The following is a 21,149-nucleotide window of genomic DNA, read 5'->3' as shown; positions in this document are numbered from 1 at the left end:
TATGTTTGTACAAATACTTATTGCACAGTGCGAGTCTTCAGCCAGGACTAAGGGTTCTAGATCTCTGCTCATACGTATGGCAAACAACAACTGAGTAAACTCCATCTCAGTCATATGTTCTAACTGCTAGACTCTCCTGTTTTTCTTCTGTTACTGAAGTTACGATGCTGATAGGCATCCTAACACTAGCATTGAAGTGCACTAGTCCAAATAAAATATAAAGTTCACTTGCTCTTTCAAGTCCCCCTAATAACTGGATATATTCTATGCTACGACCGTGGAGATGCCTGAGTGGCCCAGCTTTGGCAAATGGCCTGGAAAGCAACTTCTGTTAAACCTGTGAGTCTAAACAGGTGTGGTGGCATTGGATATTCAAAACTCAGCAGCATTCGCCCAAAACTTATGTTAAAGAGGAAGCCTATCAACTCCCCACTCACTGTGCTGCTATTAAACACTAGTTGAGGAATTACAAGTAGACTTTTTAATGAAGACATCAGTCTGATTTATAAGCAAATCACAAAAAATGGCAGAAAGATAACTTCTGTTCCCACAGCAGCAGTCAAAACTTGGTTTGGTACAGCCACAGGAAAATCTGCTGGAATCTGTCAAGCCCAGACACAGCACCATCCCTGTCAAACATCGAGTAGTCAGCATCCAAACAGCAGACTGTCAGTATGAGGTGCAATGTACAGGGACTTGCACTCAAGGTACAAGCATGTGAGCTCTAGGGGTGTTCTCACTTATGAGTTAAAGGGAGCGGCACATGTACAGCAAGAACACCCTCACCTCAAGAGAACAGCAAAGGTGTGCACATGCACGTTTGTGTGCATCACTACAACTTTTCAAACTACCTGTATTTTCATTCATTATAAACTGTATAACCCAAATGTTATACCCATAAAGAAGTAGCTAGGCTTTAAAAGTGAGATTGGTATACTAGGAAAATCAGTCAGCTCTCAACACTGCATACTTACTAGAGTTTATACAATTCCTTTAACTCTAAAGGAATCATTTAACTCTAAAGGAATCTAAAGGAATCTCAGCAATAAGACAATAAAGTTGCTTCTAAACTTGATACAAGCAAACATAAAGAGGAACTTTCTATAGAAAGCTTCCTGCTACAGTTTTTTATTTATATATAGTTTTATTTACACAAAATAGCCATGGACTCAAAATACATCTGCTTTGAGAACGCTATTTTCTACAACACTTCAATAGGTTTTCGGGTTTTATTTTAGGGAACACAAATCAACAGCAGAAGGAGCTTTGGTTCCCAGAGATATAGATCAAATGAATCAGTAGGAACAAGATGATGGGAAGAGGATAAAAATAATCTGTATATTAACCATATCAACCTTTAGTATAGTCGCTTTCCAAGACAATGTCAAGTCAAAATTTTCCAGAACAAGAACATAGCCTTAAAACACAGAATAAACATCCTGAACGTACCAATGGAAGAGAAATATGACAGCTCCTCACCATTATGCAGAGACACAGACTGGAAAATGCATGGATGGACATGTTTGCAATGAAAAATCCTAATATTAGTTAACAGCATAGAGTTTTGTATTGCAGAGCTGCTCTCCCCTAACAAACTGGGAAACACCTGAAGTCCTGGTGTAACTTTCCCTAAAACCTATTCCAGTCAGAGTGGTTTAAAGCCAGAAAAGAGACATTTGCATTTGAGCAAATTTTCTCCAAAAGCAGCAGGATGACCAAAGTTAATTCCTGACCAGCATGTTCACTACTCTTTCCCTCTCGTCTCCTCCTCAAACTATGTGAAGTCAAACCAACACAGGACAGGAACTCTGACTCAGCTGTTAAATGGCCACAGCTAAAGTGAGGAGTACAAGAAAGAATGGACAAGGAAGTAGACTGTTCGCAGAGGGCTCCAGAACGCGTAAAAGAAGGAAACAGGCCAAAATATTATGCACAATACAAACTGGGCTTTGAGAGGGCAGAAATAGTACAGAAGGCTGTAGACAAGCACTGTTGGATAGAATCTACACACCAGGAGGAAGATTCACCTGGTCAGATAATAAGAACCTTAGAGGGAGAAGGGCTCCCTGCAACCTGAACACATCACTTATAGGATGTTCCTCACCACAATTACACTCAAAAAGGTACTGAAAAGTATATTTCTCCTCCCCACAGTAATTCCTACCGACAAAAAAGGGAATTTCTTTCAGTTCAAAACCTCTTTCAGTTCACTACACGAAGGGACATTTTTCAGTTCCCCACACCAAGATCCAAAAAGACTTCTAGAACAGCAGGTGTGGTTTATGTTAAATTAACATGACTCCATAAATTAAACTTGAGTCCATTAATTAAACACAAAACCCCAATATATGCTCAACATAAAGTACAGCTTACTATATACTATATCATAATATGATATCTCACACAGGGTTGTTATCAAGATAGAAATAGCAATGTTCTCTGTGCCTGAATTGACTGGTTCCAAAGCAGCATTCCCAATAGTATTTCGACAATTTAATTTTTTACTGTTGTTAATTGTAACCAAGCTATTAAATTGTCCAACATATCACTATCAAATCAGGCATTTCTAGAAGATGTGCTACTGAGCCATTCAAAGCAGCACATCTCTGAACATAAATTATGAATTAATAGCCCATTGCTCCTGTACAAAAAATCCTCAAGAGCATAAGTGATCACATTTTGATTTAAGGACAACTGAAAGCTATTCTCAGTTTGGAAATAGTTTGAAAGAATCATCTTTTGTAAGAATCAATTGTAATTATTTTAATTGGAAGCTATGGTTATGCTATTTAGAAAAGTTTCTGATTTGTAAAATTATTTGTACAAAAAAATCTGAACAACGGCTTTGTTTAAAGCTGTTTACAGCTCAGTGACTCTACCTGATGAATAAAAACACAAAAAAATTGTATCTGCAGAATTTGACACTTGAGAAAACTATCTGGAAAGGGAGGTCTCTGTGCACAACTCTGAAGGACTCCTCCTACTCTTCTGTGGAAAAGCAAACTCTGTGAGGCACAATGGACAAAAGGGAAAAAATTCTTTTTATAGTATCTTTGTGAGAAGTGCAAACTGTTTATTCAGACACAAAACATTCAAAATATATACATAAGGAACAGGAAGCTTATGGTCTGTACAGAAATGTAAGAAAGAAATTAACCAGTAGTTATGTCAGCTTCCCATTTTTTCATTATGTTAGCTGCTTTCTGACTCCATTCTCACTGAATAGAAAATATACAGAAAGCTCTCATGAAGAGACAAATAGTACATGGAGCATTTACAAAACAGAACCACAGAACGGCTTAGGTTGGAAGGGACCTTAAAGATCATGCAGTTCCAACCCCTCTGCCATGGGCAGGAACACCTTCTACTAGACCAGGTTGCTCAAAGCCCCATTCAACCCAGCCTTGAACACTTACAGGGATGGAGCACCCATGACATCTCCAGGGAACCTGTTCCCATGTCTTACAACCTTCATTGTAAAAACAATCTTTGTTATGGCCAATCTAAAACTACCCTCTTTTCAGTTAAAAACCACTGCTTCTTGTCCTGTCACTACAGGCCCTGGTAAAAAGTCTCTCTTTCTGTTTTTCTTATGAGACTTCTTTATATAGTGACAGACCACAATGATCTCCCCAGAGTCTTGTTTTCTCCAGGCTGAACAACAATAATAGTCCCTGTGTACGCAAGTTACATATTGCTCTGTAGCTTAACAGAAGTTAATATTTGAAAATGACTACTCTAAAAACATAAGAACAGTTTCAGGAATTGAACTCTTCGAGGACAGCATATGGTTTCAGTTGTTCCAAAATCTACTTTTCCTATCCTGAAAAGAATCAGCCATTTTGGATACTTTCAGATGTAAAACCAGGAGAATTATTGAATATTTTAAGTGAAACCACAGCACGGGCATAGTGTAAGATATATTTATGAAATTCACCACAAAATATGAAGCATATTTCATCACATATGGAAACTACAGATCTTTGTCAAGAGTACTGCTCTGCAAAAGATGAATAAAAACCACTCTGGGCTATAGTCTCTTTCCTACCTCCAACATGTGGCAAGAAATGCTATTGTGCAGGAAGTGATGAAGTCATTAACTGATAAAGTCCCAAAGCACATATCCAACAATAGCAAAAAAAAAAAAAAAAAAAAAAAAAAAAGCAAACCCACATCTCAGATGTTATTTTGCAACAAAATCAGCAATTTGTTTCAGTGAAAGGATATCTTGCAGGACTGTCCTTCAGGGCATTGAGGAACCCTGTTTGTTGAGAACCTGTAGAAATAGAAGCCAAAATTACCGCTGAGTAAGAAATTGGCTACAGGCTGTTTTCATATAGTTAAAACAATTAATATTTGAAGATAATCAAATAATCATACAATAGATTTACTAATATGAATAGGAGAATACACTGTGCAGCAGCAACAACATTGAAAAAAACCTGGGTAAGTTATAAGGTTTAACATCTGCAGGATATTTGCTCAGTCATACCACATTGATGCACGCATACTTTCCCATGAACAAGATTTCCGATTATTCTTGTTCTTTTCAGACCTAATATGGAAACAAAAAATTATAACCTCCTGTTTTATTTTGAAATACTGTTTTTCAAAGTAACTTTTTGACTTGGGAAATTTATCCTATAAACTCAGATTTTTCAACTTTCCATCCTTTGTTTCAGAAGCAGAGCTTTCTTGACTATAATCCTGCTCCTATGCACCTACATAGAAGATTTTTCTAATAGGTTACTGTTGCCTCTTGGCAAATAAAACACAATCTACTAGCTGAAAAAAGCTCAAGAGAAGAATGAGCTATTCAACTAGAGATGCAAAGCATGCAGAGTGCAGAAGCACTTGGGTTCCATAGCCCTGAGACAGTAGTCAAAAAGGGTGATTTGACAATTTCCTGGTTGCAGCAAATGAATCTTCATTAGAAACTAACCTAATGTGACACACTGTAGGCACATAGTTTGAATTTTACCGTCTAATGTAACTGATTTAAATCCATCAGGTTGAAAGTCCTCCCGCAGAAAGATTTTCCACTTAGCTAAATTAATATGAAGACTTGTATGGAGAGAAGAATGTTGTCTTTATAAGAATAAAAAAATATTCTCTAGACCTATCTGGTCAATTTACTGTTCACCATTACAAAAGGAAAGTTACTTACCTTGTATTTCTGAGACTTAACTGATTCTTATTCTCAAGGTACAAGACTAATGGAACTTCCCCTACCTCCTCTACTGTTTTTTAGGTTCCTTAATGGCAATGGCAGCAGGTAGGTGTGATCTCTACACCCTACTGCTGGTCACACTCCTCTAAGCAGTGCGACCAAAACATCAAAAGGGGAGGGTTCTTCACTGCAACAAACAGTTGAAATACTGATGCCTCAAACAGAGATGAGTAACTATGAACAAAGACACTATTACTACTGAAAATGCGTTCAGCTTCATGAGATGGAAGAAATTCTTGCAAGACAATACCTCTGACATTTAAAATGAGTTTTATGATCTTCAAAGATATTATGTACACACACTCTTAATCCTAGCAAGAGCAAATTTCCAATGTATGCCTCAGAAGTTAAGATGTATTTCATATCACCACTTAGGTCTCCCAAAAATTATAAAATGCCAGTTTGCAAGATGTATTAGAAAAATATGCAAATTTCAAAATCTGTCCAAATCAAGGGGCATTAAAATAAAATAATTTTGTCAGGTCTTATGAAAATACACATGTATGACTTTGAAACACTGTAGAAAGGTCATAGTTCCAGGTCTAATAACTGAGACTTTCTTCAGACACACTAACAAAAAGTAGTCCATGCCAAGTGCAAAGGTTCAGATTAAGTAACTGAGAATCCTGCTAAATGGTTAGCATCAGCTGAACAACTACAGGGCTGCAAAATAGAACACAAATAGTTGAGCGGTAACTACTAGAAAGGTAGATATGAGGACTTCTAGAAGCACGGTAGGCACAGAGTGGAGTAATCAATGTGATAAGAAAACTTTGTTTGTAAAGAACTCTTTTTTTTGGACACTGCCAAGATTACAGAAGACAAATCTGAAAGCTGGGCTTGAAGCCCCAGTGTAGCAAATAAACATCGAGGAACTAATTGCATTTCATACCTGCTCCCATTGCCTTTGAGGACTGACCAAACTTTGGAAGTTAAGGATGTTTTTCCCTGTCTCATCCAAGGTAGATAAACCTCCATAGCAAGAATATTTTGCAGCTGGTAGACAGTTTAGCATTTAACATTTACTATACATTATCTGTAACACCTACACAATGCTGAAGTGTTTCTCAACCACAGAGAGGCACAATTAATTACTCTGCTCTTTGTCTAAATCATACTTAGAAATGGACACTGTAAGGTTAAAATCCACTAGATAAACCTACTTGACATACAGTACATGAAATATTGACATAATATTGGTAATTCATATGCTGAAAACTAAAGAGAAAAGCACTGCAGTTCTTGTGAAATGAAGGTAGGCTAGTGTCAAAAGTAGCTTTACATTGTCAGACTAGTAATGTTTTCAATTACTGAACTCTAGCAAGGTAAGATGGCACAAAAAACCACACTTCCTTCTTCTTAATGTAAAAACTATGTATGTATATATGTATATAAAATGTGTGTATACATATATATATGTATATCTGTGTGTATGCCCAGATAAATGTCAAGGATTTAAGTATTAATGGCAAGTGTTCTTTTTCCAACAACTACTTTTCCCTTTCTAAACAACTGGTATTAGAAATGCTGTATCTGTTAGTGAGAACAACTTGTTTATTCAGACTCTCTCAAAATTAGGCACACCAGTTCTAGCCTATGAGCTAGATTTCTGAGCTATAAGGGAGTTGCTCAGTGCTCTTATCATTCTTTAGTGAAGAACAAATAAAAGCACAAGTTCTGTTTTTTAAAATACAGCTTTTCCCAGCACATTGTAAGCAATTTAGAAGAGCACAATCTAACATGTTTTTTTCAGGAAAACATTCTCTAATATTACCATTGTCAAGTTAGCTTTATAAATGTCTTAAATACCAAAATTATTATTTCTACCAGGTTTGTGTTGTAATACAGAATACAAAGAAATAAAAAGATAACATTTCCAAAATGGTTAAAGACCTACTTTTCAAGGCAATATCCTACATAATTAATGAAAAAAAAAAAAACATTTCTAGGTTTCCTATGATAGTGAGTTAAAAAACTCCAACATACAAAAGATCTCTAAAGACAAGTCATATAGCCTGTTACCATAAATGAGATCATCATCATATAGGAGCCAGCAAAATTTGTTAGGTGTGTGGAAAAAAAAAAGACAATACCCAAAAGAGTTCTGACCTCAAACACAATTCAGAACACAAATAAAAATCAACTTCAAACTCCTGAATATTTATCTGATTCACTTCATTATGAATTGGTTATTCTCAGAATGTCTATGCAAATGAAAATAATGTGTGTTAAAAATAAGGCAGAGAACAATGTAAATTAAACAGCAAACAACCAAAAGTATAGCTCCAACCTATTTCCTAGTAATTTACCTGTTTGCCTGGATGGCAAGTGACCCATGCTTACAGTTAAAAAAAGCACAAAACAGTTCTTTGGGTAAATGATACTACCTGTATACTTAGACATACAGTATGTGTGATGCTTTTCCAATAAATCATCCATAAAAGGACAAAAAAAAATTAAAAAAATTAACACTGTATTAAGTTAAAGCTACTGCTAAGTCAATGATTACTATGAATGGGGCCTACTATAGACCAGAAGGGGACTCACTGGGGATTGTGAAGCTTCAGAGAAAAGGCAAATAAACAAATAATAAAGAAATAAACCCTGAATGATCAAAATATTAACTTAAAAAACTCAAGCAAATGGCTACATACGTAATCTGATTTCATCAGCATACTTACGAAGGATGACGTGGGTGATAACGAATGCAAATATAAAGACTGTCAGAAAGGACAGAGATAAAATAAACATATAAAAAAATCTGTAGTTTCTTTTCCCCACACAGTTGCCTACCCAGGGACAGTGGTGATCAAACCGTTCTGAAATGAGAGGCAGAAGAAAAAAAATGGAAAACAATTAATAAAATGCTGTTTATTCAAAAAAAAGCTCTCTGAATACTACATTAAAACTCATGATTTAACTGGCATTTGCAAAGTAGCTGCAGAGAAGTTCTTACTTAGAAAGGAACGAAAATAGAAAAGAAAAAAAGGAGTATTTTAATGAAACTTTACAGTTTTTAAAGAAATCAAAGCATGGTTGAGGTGAGTTCCTGTTAAACTACCAGTATTATTGTGATAAATTGTGCTGTCAGATCAAAATGTATGTATTTATCCACTGTCACATGGAGCATTAGCAACTCAATAGTACGTGATTTTTTCAAAATAAGGGTGGGTTGGTTTTTTTCTTTCAGGGCATCTTCTACTCAAAATTGGACTTTCTGAGGTTGTTTTACTTATATCTGTCATGATCACACCTCTGACTTATGTATACTATCATATCACCCACCCATTAAGGAGTATGAAATATCTACACCTTCCCACTTTCTTTTACTGCTTCACACTCCAGATACTCTTCATTCCAGACCACCTATTTTTCCACTTGGAGTCAACACTGCCATACAAACCCATTAAAAATAGCAAAATCATACACATAAACCATTTTTCAAATGATAATATTTAAACACATAGTGTAAAAATTGGTACATGTAATCTGAATGCTGTTACCCTTTGCACAATAGGCTCCATCTCGTTTTTACTCAGCCAAGGCCTTTCCAGTTATTTCCCTAAGATTAACTTGTTTATGAGATAGGAAAAGGCCAGGGTGGATCAGAAACGAGCAAACTCAACATGGGGGAAATGCCCCAGTGCTGGAAGGCAGCAGGGGGAACAGTTTGCTCTGCATCTCCTCAGGCAGCCTGGACCCACCCTCTGTGTCCCATTTGCCAGATAGTGGAAACAGAGCTATTGCCAGGAAACAAACTTGCATTGCCTAACTTCATTTTGGAGAGATTACTCCAATAGAATTTTAAATTTTTTAAATCAAATCCAAGACCATAAGACAGATGCTCTCATTCTGACTCTTTCTCTCCCTCTCTGATCCTTGTCCAAATTCTGTTTTGTTTTCTGTGACTTTTATGTCTCCATTGACGTACGATATCAAACTATTTGTAATTCCACAGGAAAGGCGAGCTATAAATTTGAAGTCCTTAAGCCCTGTGTTTAAAAGGCACACTGACCAAGTGCATCAGTTTATTTTAGCTATGGCTTTATGTTAAAGACCTACATTAGAGGTTTTCCTGGAAGGATGTATTACCTTAATTAAAAAAAAAGTCAAAACAACATGTGCAATGGATTTCTGAGTTCACCAGACTTTCAGGGGTTTTCTAAATGGTTTTGCATGACAGCTGTTTGGAACACAAGTTTCTGCCATAAATCTGTTTCAAATTCCAACAGGGCTATTCAAGGTGAAGTTACTGAACTTCCTTAGGATAAGGCTTCAGAATATTTTGATTGAATGACTACTGCTAAGAATACCAAGAACTAAACACTCTGGATAGATGATATTACCTTTATTCAGTGCAATACAATTGTATTTCCAAAACAAATTGACATTGCCTTTGAACAGTGCTTGTCTTTAAATTTGTGCTTCTGAATGAGTCCTTATATTCTGATAAACACTTCATTTAAATTTATTCACACATACAACACATGAGCAAACAACACCACAAAGAAACATACAGTTACAGAGCCTTTTTAAAGAGCATAATCCTAGGGTACTTTTGTACCCTACTGCTAAAAAAATACATTACATGTCTTGGAAGACAAATTCTGTACATACAGACTCATTCTCTTCTATGCTGACACGGTAGGAAACAACAATTATAATGACTTAAAGCTGTTTCTAGCCATGAAACAATACTTAGAAATATGTAGACATATATTTGATACTCAGATAAATGCAGACAAAAATAAAAACACACACATACACACAATCCCTCTATGTGTAAACACACACACACACACACACACACACACACACACACACATATTCCTGACTAAAGACTGACTTGGTATTTTTAACCTACTTGTCACTCCTCTCCAATTTTCATCTTCAAACTTTCCTGGTGAACTGAAAGGCTCTGCTTTTTTAATAAATACCTTTCCAACCATTGTGAAGCTAAGTAACTACCTAATATGTCTATAAAGGAGAAATGGACAGAATAGGCTGGATAAGAAAAACTGCCACAGTGTTTAATTGGAATCGATCTTAATGAAAAAAGATATGTATTAAAGGGTTTGCATGAATGTTATGATAAATAAACTGGGCCTCATTTTTCTCAGTCATAAAATAGAAAGGCATGTGACACGTGCCACAGAACAGCATATTAAAAAGTAAAACGTTCTACTCAGAAGAGCACAAATACGTAAATGCAATTTAATGGTAACAGCTCGCAAGCTGCTCTGCTTAGTTATTAATGCAGGAGGAAACTGCCAACCATGTCAAAATGAACAGACAAATGCTAAGCAGAAACTTCTCACGTTTAAGAAATATAAAAGCTATTAAATCTGGAGCTGCTTTTTTTTCCTTAAAAAAAGACACAACTTAATAAGTACTAATGACGACATAACACAGTGTCTTAAGGTTCACCCTTGGTCCTCCAGATGCCTACTAACCGAACAACCAATTATTTGGTAAAGGAAGCTCTGTCTGATATTTCTACTTGGTTTGGGCAAAGTTGGCAGCAAAATTACGATTTAACTTTACAGAGAAATGAAAAACTACTGATGCTGAGAAAAACTGGAATTCCAGCCCTTGCAAACTTAAAATGCAGAGAAAATAGAAATGCAACCTCCTATTGAAGAATAACAGACTGTTTAGAGGTGATGACTGCAGTTCTGGTTTAAATGTTTAGGCTATAGTTAATGTACTGCTGTATTTGATCATACATTTGTGACAAGGTTAACGTAAAAATATTTGAGGGAAATTAAGAGAATGAAAACATTGGTAATACAAACACTTGCCAATGAAAGTATATTAGAACTCTTAATGAGGGAGAAAGAAAGCTGAAAGGGCTGAAAAGTTTTTCTATGGAAGAATCTCATGGATAGAAAAGTTATGACAGATCATCCTCCTGCATTCAATTTTAAGCAAAAGCAGCAATATATTTGCCTTAAAAATGTGGTGTGATGTTGCAGCTATATCTACCTAATCAACAACTGCTGCTAAAACAGATGGCCCAGCTTCTACTCTTTCAGCAGTCCTGTGAACAAACTTTTGCCTGTGTCTTTATGGCTCCTCATTCTTAGGCCAAGCCTGGTGCTCATTTTACCCTCTGGGGAGCTGGTTGACAGAGCCAGAAGAACTTAAAACCATGATTTTCTATTGCCTGTCTCCTCAGACCAGCTCATCACAGTATCAGACAAACACCAAAGCTGTGCCAAGTGAAGAAATAAGAACACACTGCCAGTGAAGGAATGAAATGACACTTTCAGAAACAGCTAAGTGTTATTTCAGTGCAACTGCAACACCAACCTTACTACATGTTAACACTTATCACAACTGCAGGAGAAATCTTGGAGATTAATTTTTTAGGATCTGAGAACAAAAGCTGAAGCATACAAAACAGACTGAGAAAACGTGTGAACAGTTTATAAGGTGAAGCATCAATGGAAAGAGGAGATGATCAAATGGAGACTAAAAACACTGCTGTAAAAATCAAAGAAAACCAAAGAAGTAAGAAACCTCAAGAACTGTCAGTAAACCTGTAACAATGACTTCATTTCACTAGTCTTTCCCAAGTGATCAGTAACTTTGAGTTTAGATAATAACTTGTGAGGATAGCCAGCACTGCCATAACCAAATCCAAAAGATGAGGCTTCACAAGATAACTGAGCCAATCTAAAAGCTTGGTAGCAGTGAAAGAGATGGTCACACGCTGCCTTTCCTGCCACTTTATCCCACCTCCTTTTTTCATTGTGAAAGCTCACGATGAATCACATCACCTCCCTGAATTGGCAGGAAAGAAATAAGGGAATTATTTTGTTCATTGCTCAGTGGGAAAAACTGACTTAGCAATGGCTGTGTGTTAGCAAGGCTGTGAGAACAGGCACAAAGGAGAGAATCACACAAGTAGGATGATGTTCAGATCCCTTTGGAAACCACAAGCTGTCAGCATGACTCAGTGGTCTCATTAACACTCACCTAAGTGGTCTCATTAACACTCACCTAATAATCTATGCTAACTGGATCACAGAAGAACACCTTACCTCATACTTTAGACACTTCTCATTTTTTACCTTTCCTGAAACATTTACATTTGAAAACTTGCTTGAGAAACATTAACTGCTGGATATCTCAGATTTAAAAAAAAAAAAGAGAGAACATTTACCATTTTAATAAGCAATGGCCTTATAGATGGAGTGTTTCCTTCAGAAGCCACACCAAAGCATGTTCCTTGCTGCTCAGAACCAAGGAGTCCAATCTCTACTTTCCACAGCACAGCCTCTTAAAATCCTTAAAGCCCAGACTCTTAAATCCTTATGTGTTCTGCTTCCATTTTTCAATCACTACACTCCAAGAAATCATGTAAAAAATGACCCCAATGCTTTCCTTCCTCTTTCAAAACGTTTAATAAAAGCTTTATAATTTAAAAGGAACACAAAAGCATTTTTATGGGGAACATTCTTAGGCAACCTTGGCCTTTCAGATTGCAGTATTTATGAACTGCTTCCTTTTTCTTTTGCTCAACAGGATCATTACACACCAGCATACATTTTTCTAAAGCTTAATGTGAAGGCAGGTCTCAAAGACAAGAAGTCGACAGGTGCAAAAATATCTAGGTCACATTACTCAGAGATTCCAACGAGCACAAGTTAGAATTCACTTGATAATTCTTCCTTGCCATTCAAGTAAAGCGCTGTGAGGCAAAGGCACAAACCTAAGACATTCACTGAATGTTACCATCCTTATTTAACACATGCAAACATGCATCCCAGGACAGGAGAGAGTCAACAGCCCACTATTTAAATCTTGTGTCAGTCAAAAAAATCACACTACAGATCAACCATTCAGCTCAATCCTGGGCCAGGATTACTCAAAATTACTTGTGATACTAGCAGCAGTACAACACAGGACTACAATGTCCATTGTCATGGATTCACACTGAGTAATTATGTAGAGATACTGACACATCTGCAGGTATTTATAATGATGACAATTACAGCTTGTTGAAGGACTATGACATCATGATGTGACCACATCTATTCAGGCTTCTTGACTTGACATTTTGTATGAAAAACAGAGCCTTCAGAATGTGAATGCTCTTGAAATGTTTAGGAAAACAAATGTGTTTTTTAGAAGTCCATTTAAAAAATAGGTTTTTATTATAGTGAGTTATTCTTTTTCCTCAAAGACACAGCAGTCAAATTCCAACTGCTGAGAGCGACACATGCACAAAAGCAAATATAATCATTGCATTAAGACCTTTACAGTCAGTTTAAAATGTCTGATAATTTGACATTATAAAAAAATTTGTATCCAGTATTCACAGCATATTCATAAAAACTATCCTTAGTCCAGATGTTCAGTTCCACTGACTAAAACTGTCACTCCTAAGAAAATTATTTATTTAATCATATTTAAAAACCACACTGATGATATTTGCCATCAATTGGCAACAGCAATCAAATACTTGGATCAATTTAACTTACACACCATTCATCTGTCAGACAGTCCTCTGTCAATACCTCTCCTGTTACTTTTGTGGAATGAAATCTCAGTAGAAATTTATATGAAAATAACAAAAGACCAATTGCAAGTTACATTTATATGCATGCTGATGTTATTTTAGAACATCTGTTATGGACAATGCACAATGGATCCTTTAAATCACCAAGCTTCAGTACTTTTGTACTCAGATTCCAAATCAAAACACCCCATGAAAACCAAAAAGAACAGAGAGAGCCTTCCAGCCTTAAGTTCACATTTGGGAAATACTCTCCAAAAGTTTACTCCAAATTACATTCTGGATGCTAATGTCTACAAGGTGATGCCAACTGAAACAGCAATGTAACACGGGAAAAGATGGTCTCTGTCAATGAAATAAACTAATAATGTGCATAGATATCTACAACTAAAAGTCAAACAGAAACACAAACACAAGAGCCACTTAACAGATATTTCACTCTCATGATTGTTTTAACTGTTCCAGATATTTGGGGGGGAGGGGGTGGTTTTAGAAAGTTAAGTTGCAATGTCAACTTTTTGTGTGCTAATCAACTTCAACAGTGGCAGACTAATGCCATTCACAAAAAGAAAACAAACATGCCTAATTTTAAAAATAAAAATAGCAATTGATTTATTAGGAAAACATCCAGCCATTGCCCTAGGATAGCTCTTGGTAATTAAACCATATTGTCACATAGATCACTGCGTCCTCCAATAATAAATGTTGACTAATTAAAAAAATCCTTTGACTGCATGCACATTAATGGTGACATTTTCAAATGCAGCAGCAGCAGTTTAGAATGTCTACTCTTCAACAGGTACAAAGAGGGTACAGTGATGGACCTCACTGCTTCACAATCTCTCCTTAGATACCAATCCTTGTCAATACAACACCTTCGCACTTTGGGAACCAGATGAGTGCCAGACACACGCCCAATTGTGGAGCAACAGATTTTAAAACCCCAAACTTGTCCCTAGAGGAAGCATACTATCCTTACCAAATAACAGCACCCACAAAGTTTAAAGATTTGTTGCTCTTTTTTACAGGAAAGCAAAATTTTTTACCCAACTCTGTTGTTGTCTTTTATCTGAATTTGAGTTTAACCATCTTGCAAATTGTTATTGCACCAAATGTAAACATTTGTTTATTTTCTTGGGTTCCTATTTTTTTTTTTTTTACTCTGACATCTGAGGTTTACAACATCATTTATGCAGTTAGATATTATGATCATCTCTGCACTTTATTATATGCAGACCGATGAGTGGCGGTCTGAAAAATAAAAGCTAAACACGATCCCAGTATGGGGGAACTGGAATAGTTTATTGAACACGAGAACACTATTTTAAAGGCATCTGAGGCTGGACATGTTAATGAAGGGGACGAGTTATGTTAATTATGGAATTACACAAGTTTTTACTGCAATTTCTAAATAGTTAATTTTTCTTCTAGTAGGATTACATGGGGGATAGAGGGATTACAGGGGTTTAGACATGGTTTGATACAATCATCTCAAAAGTCTTTTCTGATTTCTGCTGGAGCCAGGCTTGATCCATAAGGTAGAACTTTAACAGGTCTTGTGAGAAGGGTCTAGCTCCTTCAGATCACAAGGTTTTTGTCAGCCCTTGTTTTCCTTTGCTGAAAGCTGGGTTTGGGCTCCCACACCGATGCATAAGTCACAACCTCTCTCTGAAGTAATTTATAATACTATTTTCTTTTTGAAAGAGACTTTCTGACATATTTTGCACTGTTTTGCCTTAAGACTTAAAAGCTCTTTGACACAGATGCCATGCTTTCTTAATTTCTAAAGTACATCTAATTATATAGACAGCACAATCATAAATTATACATTGCTTCTGTAAATACTGGTGTGTACGCCATTTGACAGCTTCTTGGGTGGCCCAAAAAGGTAGAACAAACAAAAAGAGCCAAAGCCATTTGTCACATGTAAAAACTGGGAAAAATACACATGGAAAGAAAAGAAAGAAAAAAGATAAAAAAAAAGGTCATAGCAGTCAACTTTGTACTTTTAACTGTTCAGCTAAAGAGTCATTTCAAGACACCCAGAGCTAAGGTTTAGGAGGTTCAAAATGAAATGAAAATTGTAGTCTATTCATTGCAGGAAATGTAAGGAAAGAAATAAGCAAAGGTCATGAAAAGGAATTGAAGGCAAAAAGGGAAATAATAAATTAATGAAGGAAGAGTGCTACAGAATGGAATTTAAACCAAGCAAATCAAAGTCCCAACATCAAGTAAACACACATTGATTATAAAGAACCAAAAAGTCCTGGGAAAATTACTTTTAGACACATTTCTGTTATAAAAGACAAACTGTTAAAATGCCATCCCTCAGCCCACTTTTGAAGTAATTTGTGTTCTTCAGGTGGAAAGATGGTGGTATCCAGAGTAACTACAAGGAAAAACTTCTCCTCAGAACAAATTGGTAATTCTCACTCTTTTTCTTACATTGTATGTGTCATATGGTTTGTGTGTTTTAGTAATTATTTCCCCATTTTAAAAACAAGTTTACAACACTGGTGCCTAATCTGGGAAATAACTTTTAAAAACAATTATTTTATCCAAATTCTGCTGTTTGGCATACTGCTAGGTACATAACACATTGAATTTTCATAACACATTGAATTTTCAAAACAATAAATTAATGGAGTCCAGTCAAGACTGAAACCAGAAGACAATGCCTACAATTGCCTGGCAGAAGTGCTTTACAGAAGCAATGATTTAACCGGAAAGGAGGTGTCTATGGGCTTCTAATACAGCATATTTTCTGTCAAAATTTCTGTCAAAATCTTGACAGTTGGTGTCATGTTTAGGATCTGTATAAAAGCAATTTTACTCATGAGTTAGAGGAATCCTGTCTCCTACAGGAAACAGAAACATCAAGAAAAAGTGCCAGTATGGTGTGTGCCTTCGGCACTACTGGCATGCTGGATTACCCTCTCAAGAAACTTATATTAGGTATAGAGGCCACTAGGATCTATCAAGAGCTATTGAAAAAAAGAATAACCACTCAGGGTTCAAGAAGGCCTACAATGAAGATTTCTGAGAGTGTGAGAATATTCACAGGAAGCATTCCCACGTGCTCACCCTCTTCTCCTTTTCTTCCCCAGGGATCCACTCTGCCAAGGTGGGAAAGGGGCTACTACATGAACCAAAATTTTGGTCTAAGTTAGTATGCTGTTTTCATGTTCATCAGTGATCTCTGAAAAAATCAAACTAAATGCTTCAAAGTCATGACACCAAATTTCAAAAATCTGAGCTTTGAATCCTCTATGCAAAAAAAAAAAAAAAGTGTTGAAAGAAACACAGTGAAACCAAAGAAAATAATCTTTATCCATCAGTTGCACACAAATCTATGATACACAGATTTTGAAATTAATAAAAAGGCCATATTGTGTTAGACTAATATAAATGGTGAATCTCTTCTTCCACCTTACTGTATTTTTGTCTTAAGTCTAAAAACAGTTACTTCACTTGAAAAGAAAAACTGTGTCATTGTGAAGACAAGCAAGACTTTAGACAATTAGATTAGAACACTTAAGTTGATTTACTGCTTGCTAATCATTATTCACTGTTACTCATTAGGCATTACATACCATATTTAAGTATATTGTTTGGATATAGTCACCTGCTTCTTCAGCTCTTATTATAGAAATCAAATTAAACAAGACAAAAATTATTTATTAAAACACAGTTGATATTGAAATTACCAAATAAAAATTAAAAAGAAGCCATTTGTTAATTTGAGAAGCAAGCCCAACCACTGGCTTTACTAGCATTACAAAGCAACCTCTTATCAAAACCTGGCAATAACTAGCTTGGGCTCAGAATTTATGTCTGCTCTCATTATTTATCTTCAAAGTCTTTATTTCTTGTGTTTGGACATCCATTATTTTTAATTCATTTATAATTCTTAAGTAACGTAATGGCACACAAAACCCTTGAGGGGCTGACTTCCAACTGACATTCACAGAGGCAGTAAAAAAAGCAAATCAGGAATACACCCAAAATATTTGCTTCAGGGAACACTTATTCAACCAAATTTTCGAAGGCATTACATAAATGCAACAAACTAGATTTGTATGAAAATATGTACTTTTTTGGATACTACTACGAAAATGTTGTAGACCTAAAGGAGTTTGAAGTATTACCATGGGTAGAACTCTAATTACCTCTTTATTATTATTATTTTAAAGCTATTTCTTGCTATTTTTATCTACAAATACCACATAGACATTTATAAAAAAGTCAGTGCAAAAGATCAAGTCACATATGCTTACTAAACAACTAGAAAGTTAGGATTAATTCCAAAGAGGGAAAAACCCAAAGAATAAGTTTTCGTATGTACTTACATATTTAAAATGCTGCAATAGATTCCTTAGAGAATGAAAAGCATTAACAGAAAACACAGGATGAAAGAACCTCTCTTTCACACTGCATTCATTTGTCAAGTAGACACTTTAGGTAAGAGTAGTATACTGTTTTTTTCTGAGCAGTGAGTGCTGGTTTGAAGACACACTCCATTCCTGCACCACAAAGTCTCTGTAGCTGGTTTGTAACTATGCGGCAAAATCTTTGGAATCTACGTGGTTAAAAAGGAACACATGGCCGTTTTGGTAGTGGGCTGCTTAAATATCATATGTTACTTAAATATCAGATGTTATGCTTAAGTAGCATAACTTACTTAAGTATCCATATGCGTGTGAAGCAGGACTACCTGTGCATTGGTTTAGTTACATCAGTAAAAACCTAGCAAATGACAGTGGCGCAAGAATGTTCATTGCTATTACAAGATTTATTCACAAACTAAAATGAAATAAAAGCATCACCATATAGACAATCCTAACTAAAAGATTGTGGTAAACTGCATAACACATTCTGATTAAGTGTATGCTCTTACACTTAGATTTCCACAAGTATGTAAGCCATCCAATTTTCTTGACACCTATTTTTCACAGAAAATTAGTTGCAGGTATTTGTAGATTTCACTTTTTGCATTCAATATATCTGCATACTTATATGAAAAACAGCTGTACCTAATCAAGAAACAAAACTACTATACAGTGTACTCTGAAAAAGTCACCGTTTTTTGTAATTCTCATTAAAAACACTGAGGAAAAAAACCACAGCAAATTCATTCCAATTAATGGATGTAATTATTTTAAAACAAATAAACTCCAAATTAAAAAATGTGCAAGAGCAAATTATGATGATCATATCTATTTTATAGGCAGAAAAGATATCTCACTTGTATGAATCATTTGCTCAGATTCTTTTCTGATAGACATTCATAATAACTCACATCTGTTGTTTCACCCCAGACATAATCAGAAGACTGTGATATTTCACAGAATAGGTTTTCCAAATGTAGTATGAAAACGGTACAGAATAACCTATAGAAAAATTCTTCATACCAGTGTATTAAAAACCCAAAACATTATTTTAAAATAAGCTTCAGAATGTGTGTGGAGGGGTTGCTCTTATTTATGCTTTCTTGGTAAAGACAACAACAGCCTTTTAACTTTATTTACTGCATTGGTCAACAACTGTATTTCCACATTATCAGGTTTGCTGAGTAATATCATAACACTGTAATGTTCAGGTTACACATTTGCTAAAATATTTTTCTGAAAAATATGTCAACTGCAATTCATAAACATTCCTACTTGCTCAATAGCTTTTGCAACACTTACAAAATTCTAACACATCAGAAAAATTTATTTACTGGAAGAACCATCCAGAGATACCAATCAATTCCACAGGGCCAAAAGGCTAATAAACTTTTCACTGTGATGCAAGTGTACTCCCTAAATGAATGTCATCTAAACATAAAACTCCAATTCTTTCAATGACTGCTTTATATCTAAAAATATCACTACTGAATGCTGCAATTACATTTCTCAGCTGGAGACATCTTTCTACATTATTTTCTTGAATGCTTAAGATCCAGGCTCAACAGTGTGCTAATCAACCGCACTAAACTCCAAATGTGATCTAATTAACTGGAAACCACTCAGATTTGATTGGTAGGGGATTTTTGGTTTGCTTTTAAATCCAAGCATATCTTAATCACCTTGTCTGCCCTCCACAGAAAATACTCATGAAAAAGGACAAGATGTTCAGAAAGAAACAAACCCCAACCCTATCATTATAAAATATGCTTAGGTCCTGACCACATGTACTTAATCGAAAATACCATGTTTGCCCATAATTTCTTATGGATTCTGACTTTAAAATTTCTAATCATAAAACTGCTCAAAGGTGAGAATCACCTACAGTGTGTATTTTGGTCACAGTCCAAGCCCTAACAGTTTGAATTATGTGTTATAATCAGTTTCTAATGAACTGGGGAAGCAGCTCCTTGCCCACAATTTAATACGTTGAAGGAAACAATTCTGAGACTTCCATAAAGGTTGATTCTCTGCATTGGAAAGGTCATTGCACATTGTATGCAGCCCTTCTCTGCCTTGCAGAGAAGGTTAGGACGTGTATGCATCAGAAGATATTTTTCTTTCTTAGATTAGCAACATCTGTTAGGCCAAATCTCCTTCCCTGCCTCCACTAAAATTCTTAACATTTAACAGAGGTTGCAGAAAAGAAGGATGAACACAGCAAGTCACCTCATGAGTAATCTTGTCACTAACTCTGATTCTTTTCTCTCTCCTAAGTAAAGTATTCATAACAATACCAAATACTACCAAATTGAACATATGCCATATCTTTTTTTTTTACTCACCTACGCAGTTATCGCAAAGGCTGCAATGTGAGGCACGAGGTGGGCGGAAAATCTTGCAAGTAAAACAATATTTTAGTTTCACTGTCTGTCCATTGATGATCACTTCTTTTGTTCTGGGAGGGGGGCGATATCCTCCTGAACTGGAGCCATTTGCTATATCTAAACATGGAAATACAACACATTAATTTTTCACAAGCTATGATGTATGCTGATGTATGACTGTCCTTGATGGCAATCTATAGAAAGCCTCAAATTTATATTAACACACTTAAAATAAATTTTTGCCCTCCTAACTCTCCTAAAATAACATGTAGCAAAGAGATATTTCATTAAAAATAGCATACATAGCCAATCAATTTGAATTAAAGAAACCATCCAAGCCCAATTCTCAAATGCTGACAATGACCTTGATCCCCAAACTCTTACAACTCTCACATCCCCTAATAGTTCACAGATAATACATTAAAGACAACTATGAATACTGGTGTAGGAGAGTAAAATTTGGACAAGTTTTCCTTAGGATATTCCTGAATATTTTTAGAATTCCAGTAATAACGAAAAGTCTCTTTAGAAGTGTTGCAGAAATTCTACAACCAAACATAGAACCTGTACATTTACTTAAGCAACAACAGCTCTGTCATCAGAACCTCGCATATGTTGAG

General features: G+C 35.7%; 1 protein-coding gene across 4 annotated transcripts in view; it reads right to left on the bottom strand.

Moving 5' to 3' along the window:
* ZDHHC14 (zinc finger DHHC-type palmitoyltransferase 14) overlaps window positions 1–21,149 on the bottom strand; it is a 100,415-nt gene that overhangs the window by 13,468 nt on the left and 65,798 nt on the right. For all 4 annotated transcript variants that reach the window (XM_032681956.1, XM_032681957.1, XM_032681953.1 and 1 more), the window contains exons 3-5: window positions 20,488–20,646; window positions 7,912–8,049; window positions 4,228–4,276 (exon numbers count right to left, since the gene is read on the bottom strand). In XM_032681956.1, the coding sequence (XP_032537847.1) occupies window positions 4,228–4,276; window positions 7,912–8,049; window positions 20,488–20,646 (346 nt within the window). The remainder of the gene's footprint in view (window positions 1–4,227; window positions 4,277–7,911; window positions 8,050–20,487; window positions 20,647–21,149) is intronic.

Source organism: Chiroxiphia lanceolata, chromosome 3 (assembly GCF_009829145.1).
Source record: "Chiroxiphia lanceolata isolate bChiLan1 chromosome 3, bChiLan1.pri, whole genome shotgun sequence".
Taxonomy (NCBI): Eukaryota; Metazoa; Chordata; class Aves; order Passeriformes; family Pipridae; genus Chiroxiphia; species Chiroxiphia lanceolata.
The sequence above is the reverse complement of the archived record's forward strand: the minus strand, read 5'-3'. Positions and strand labels throughout refer to the sequence as shown.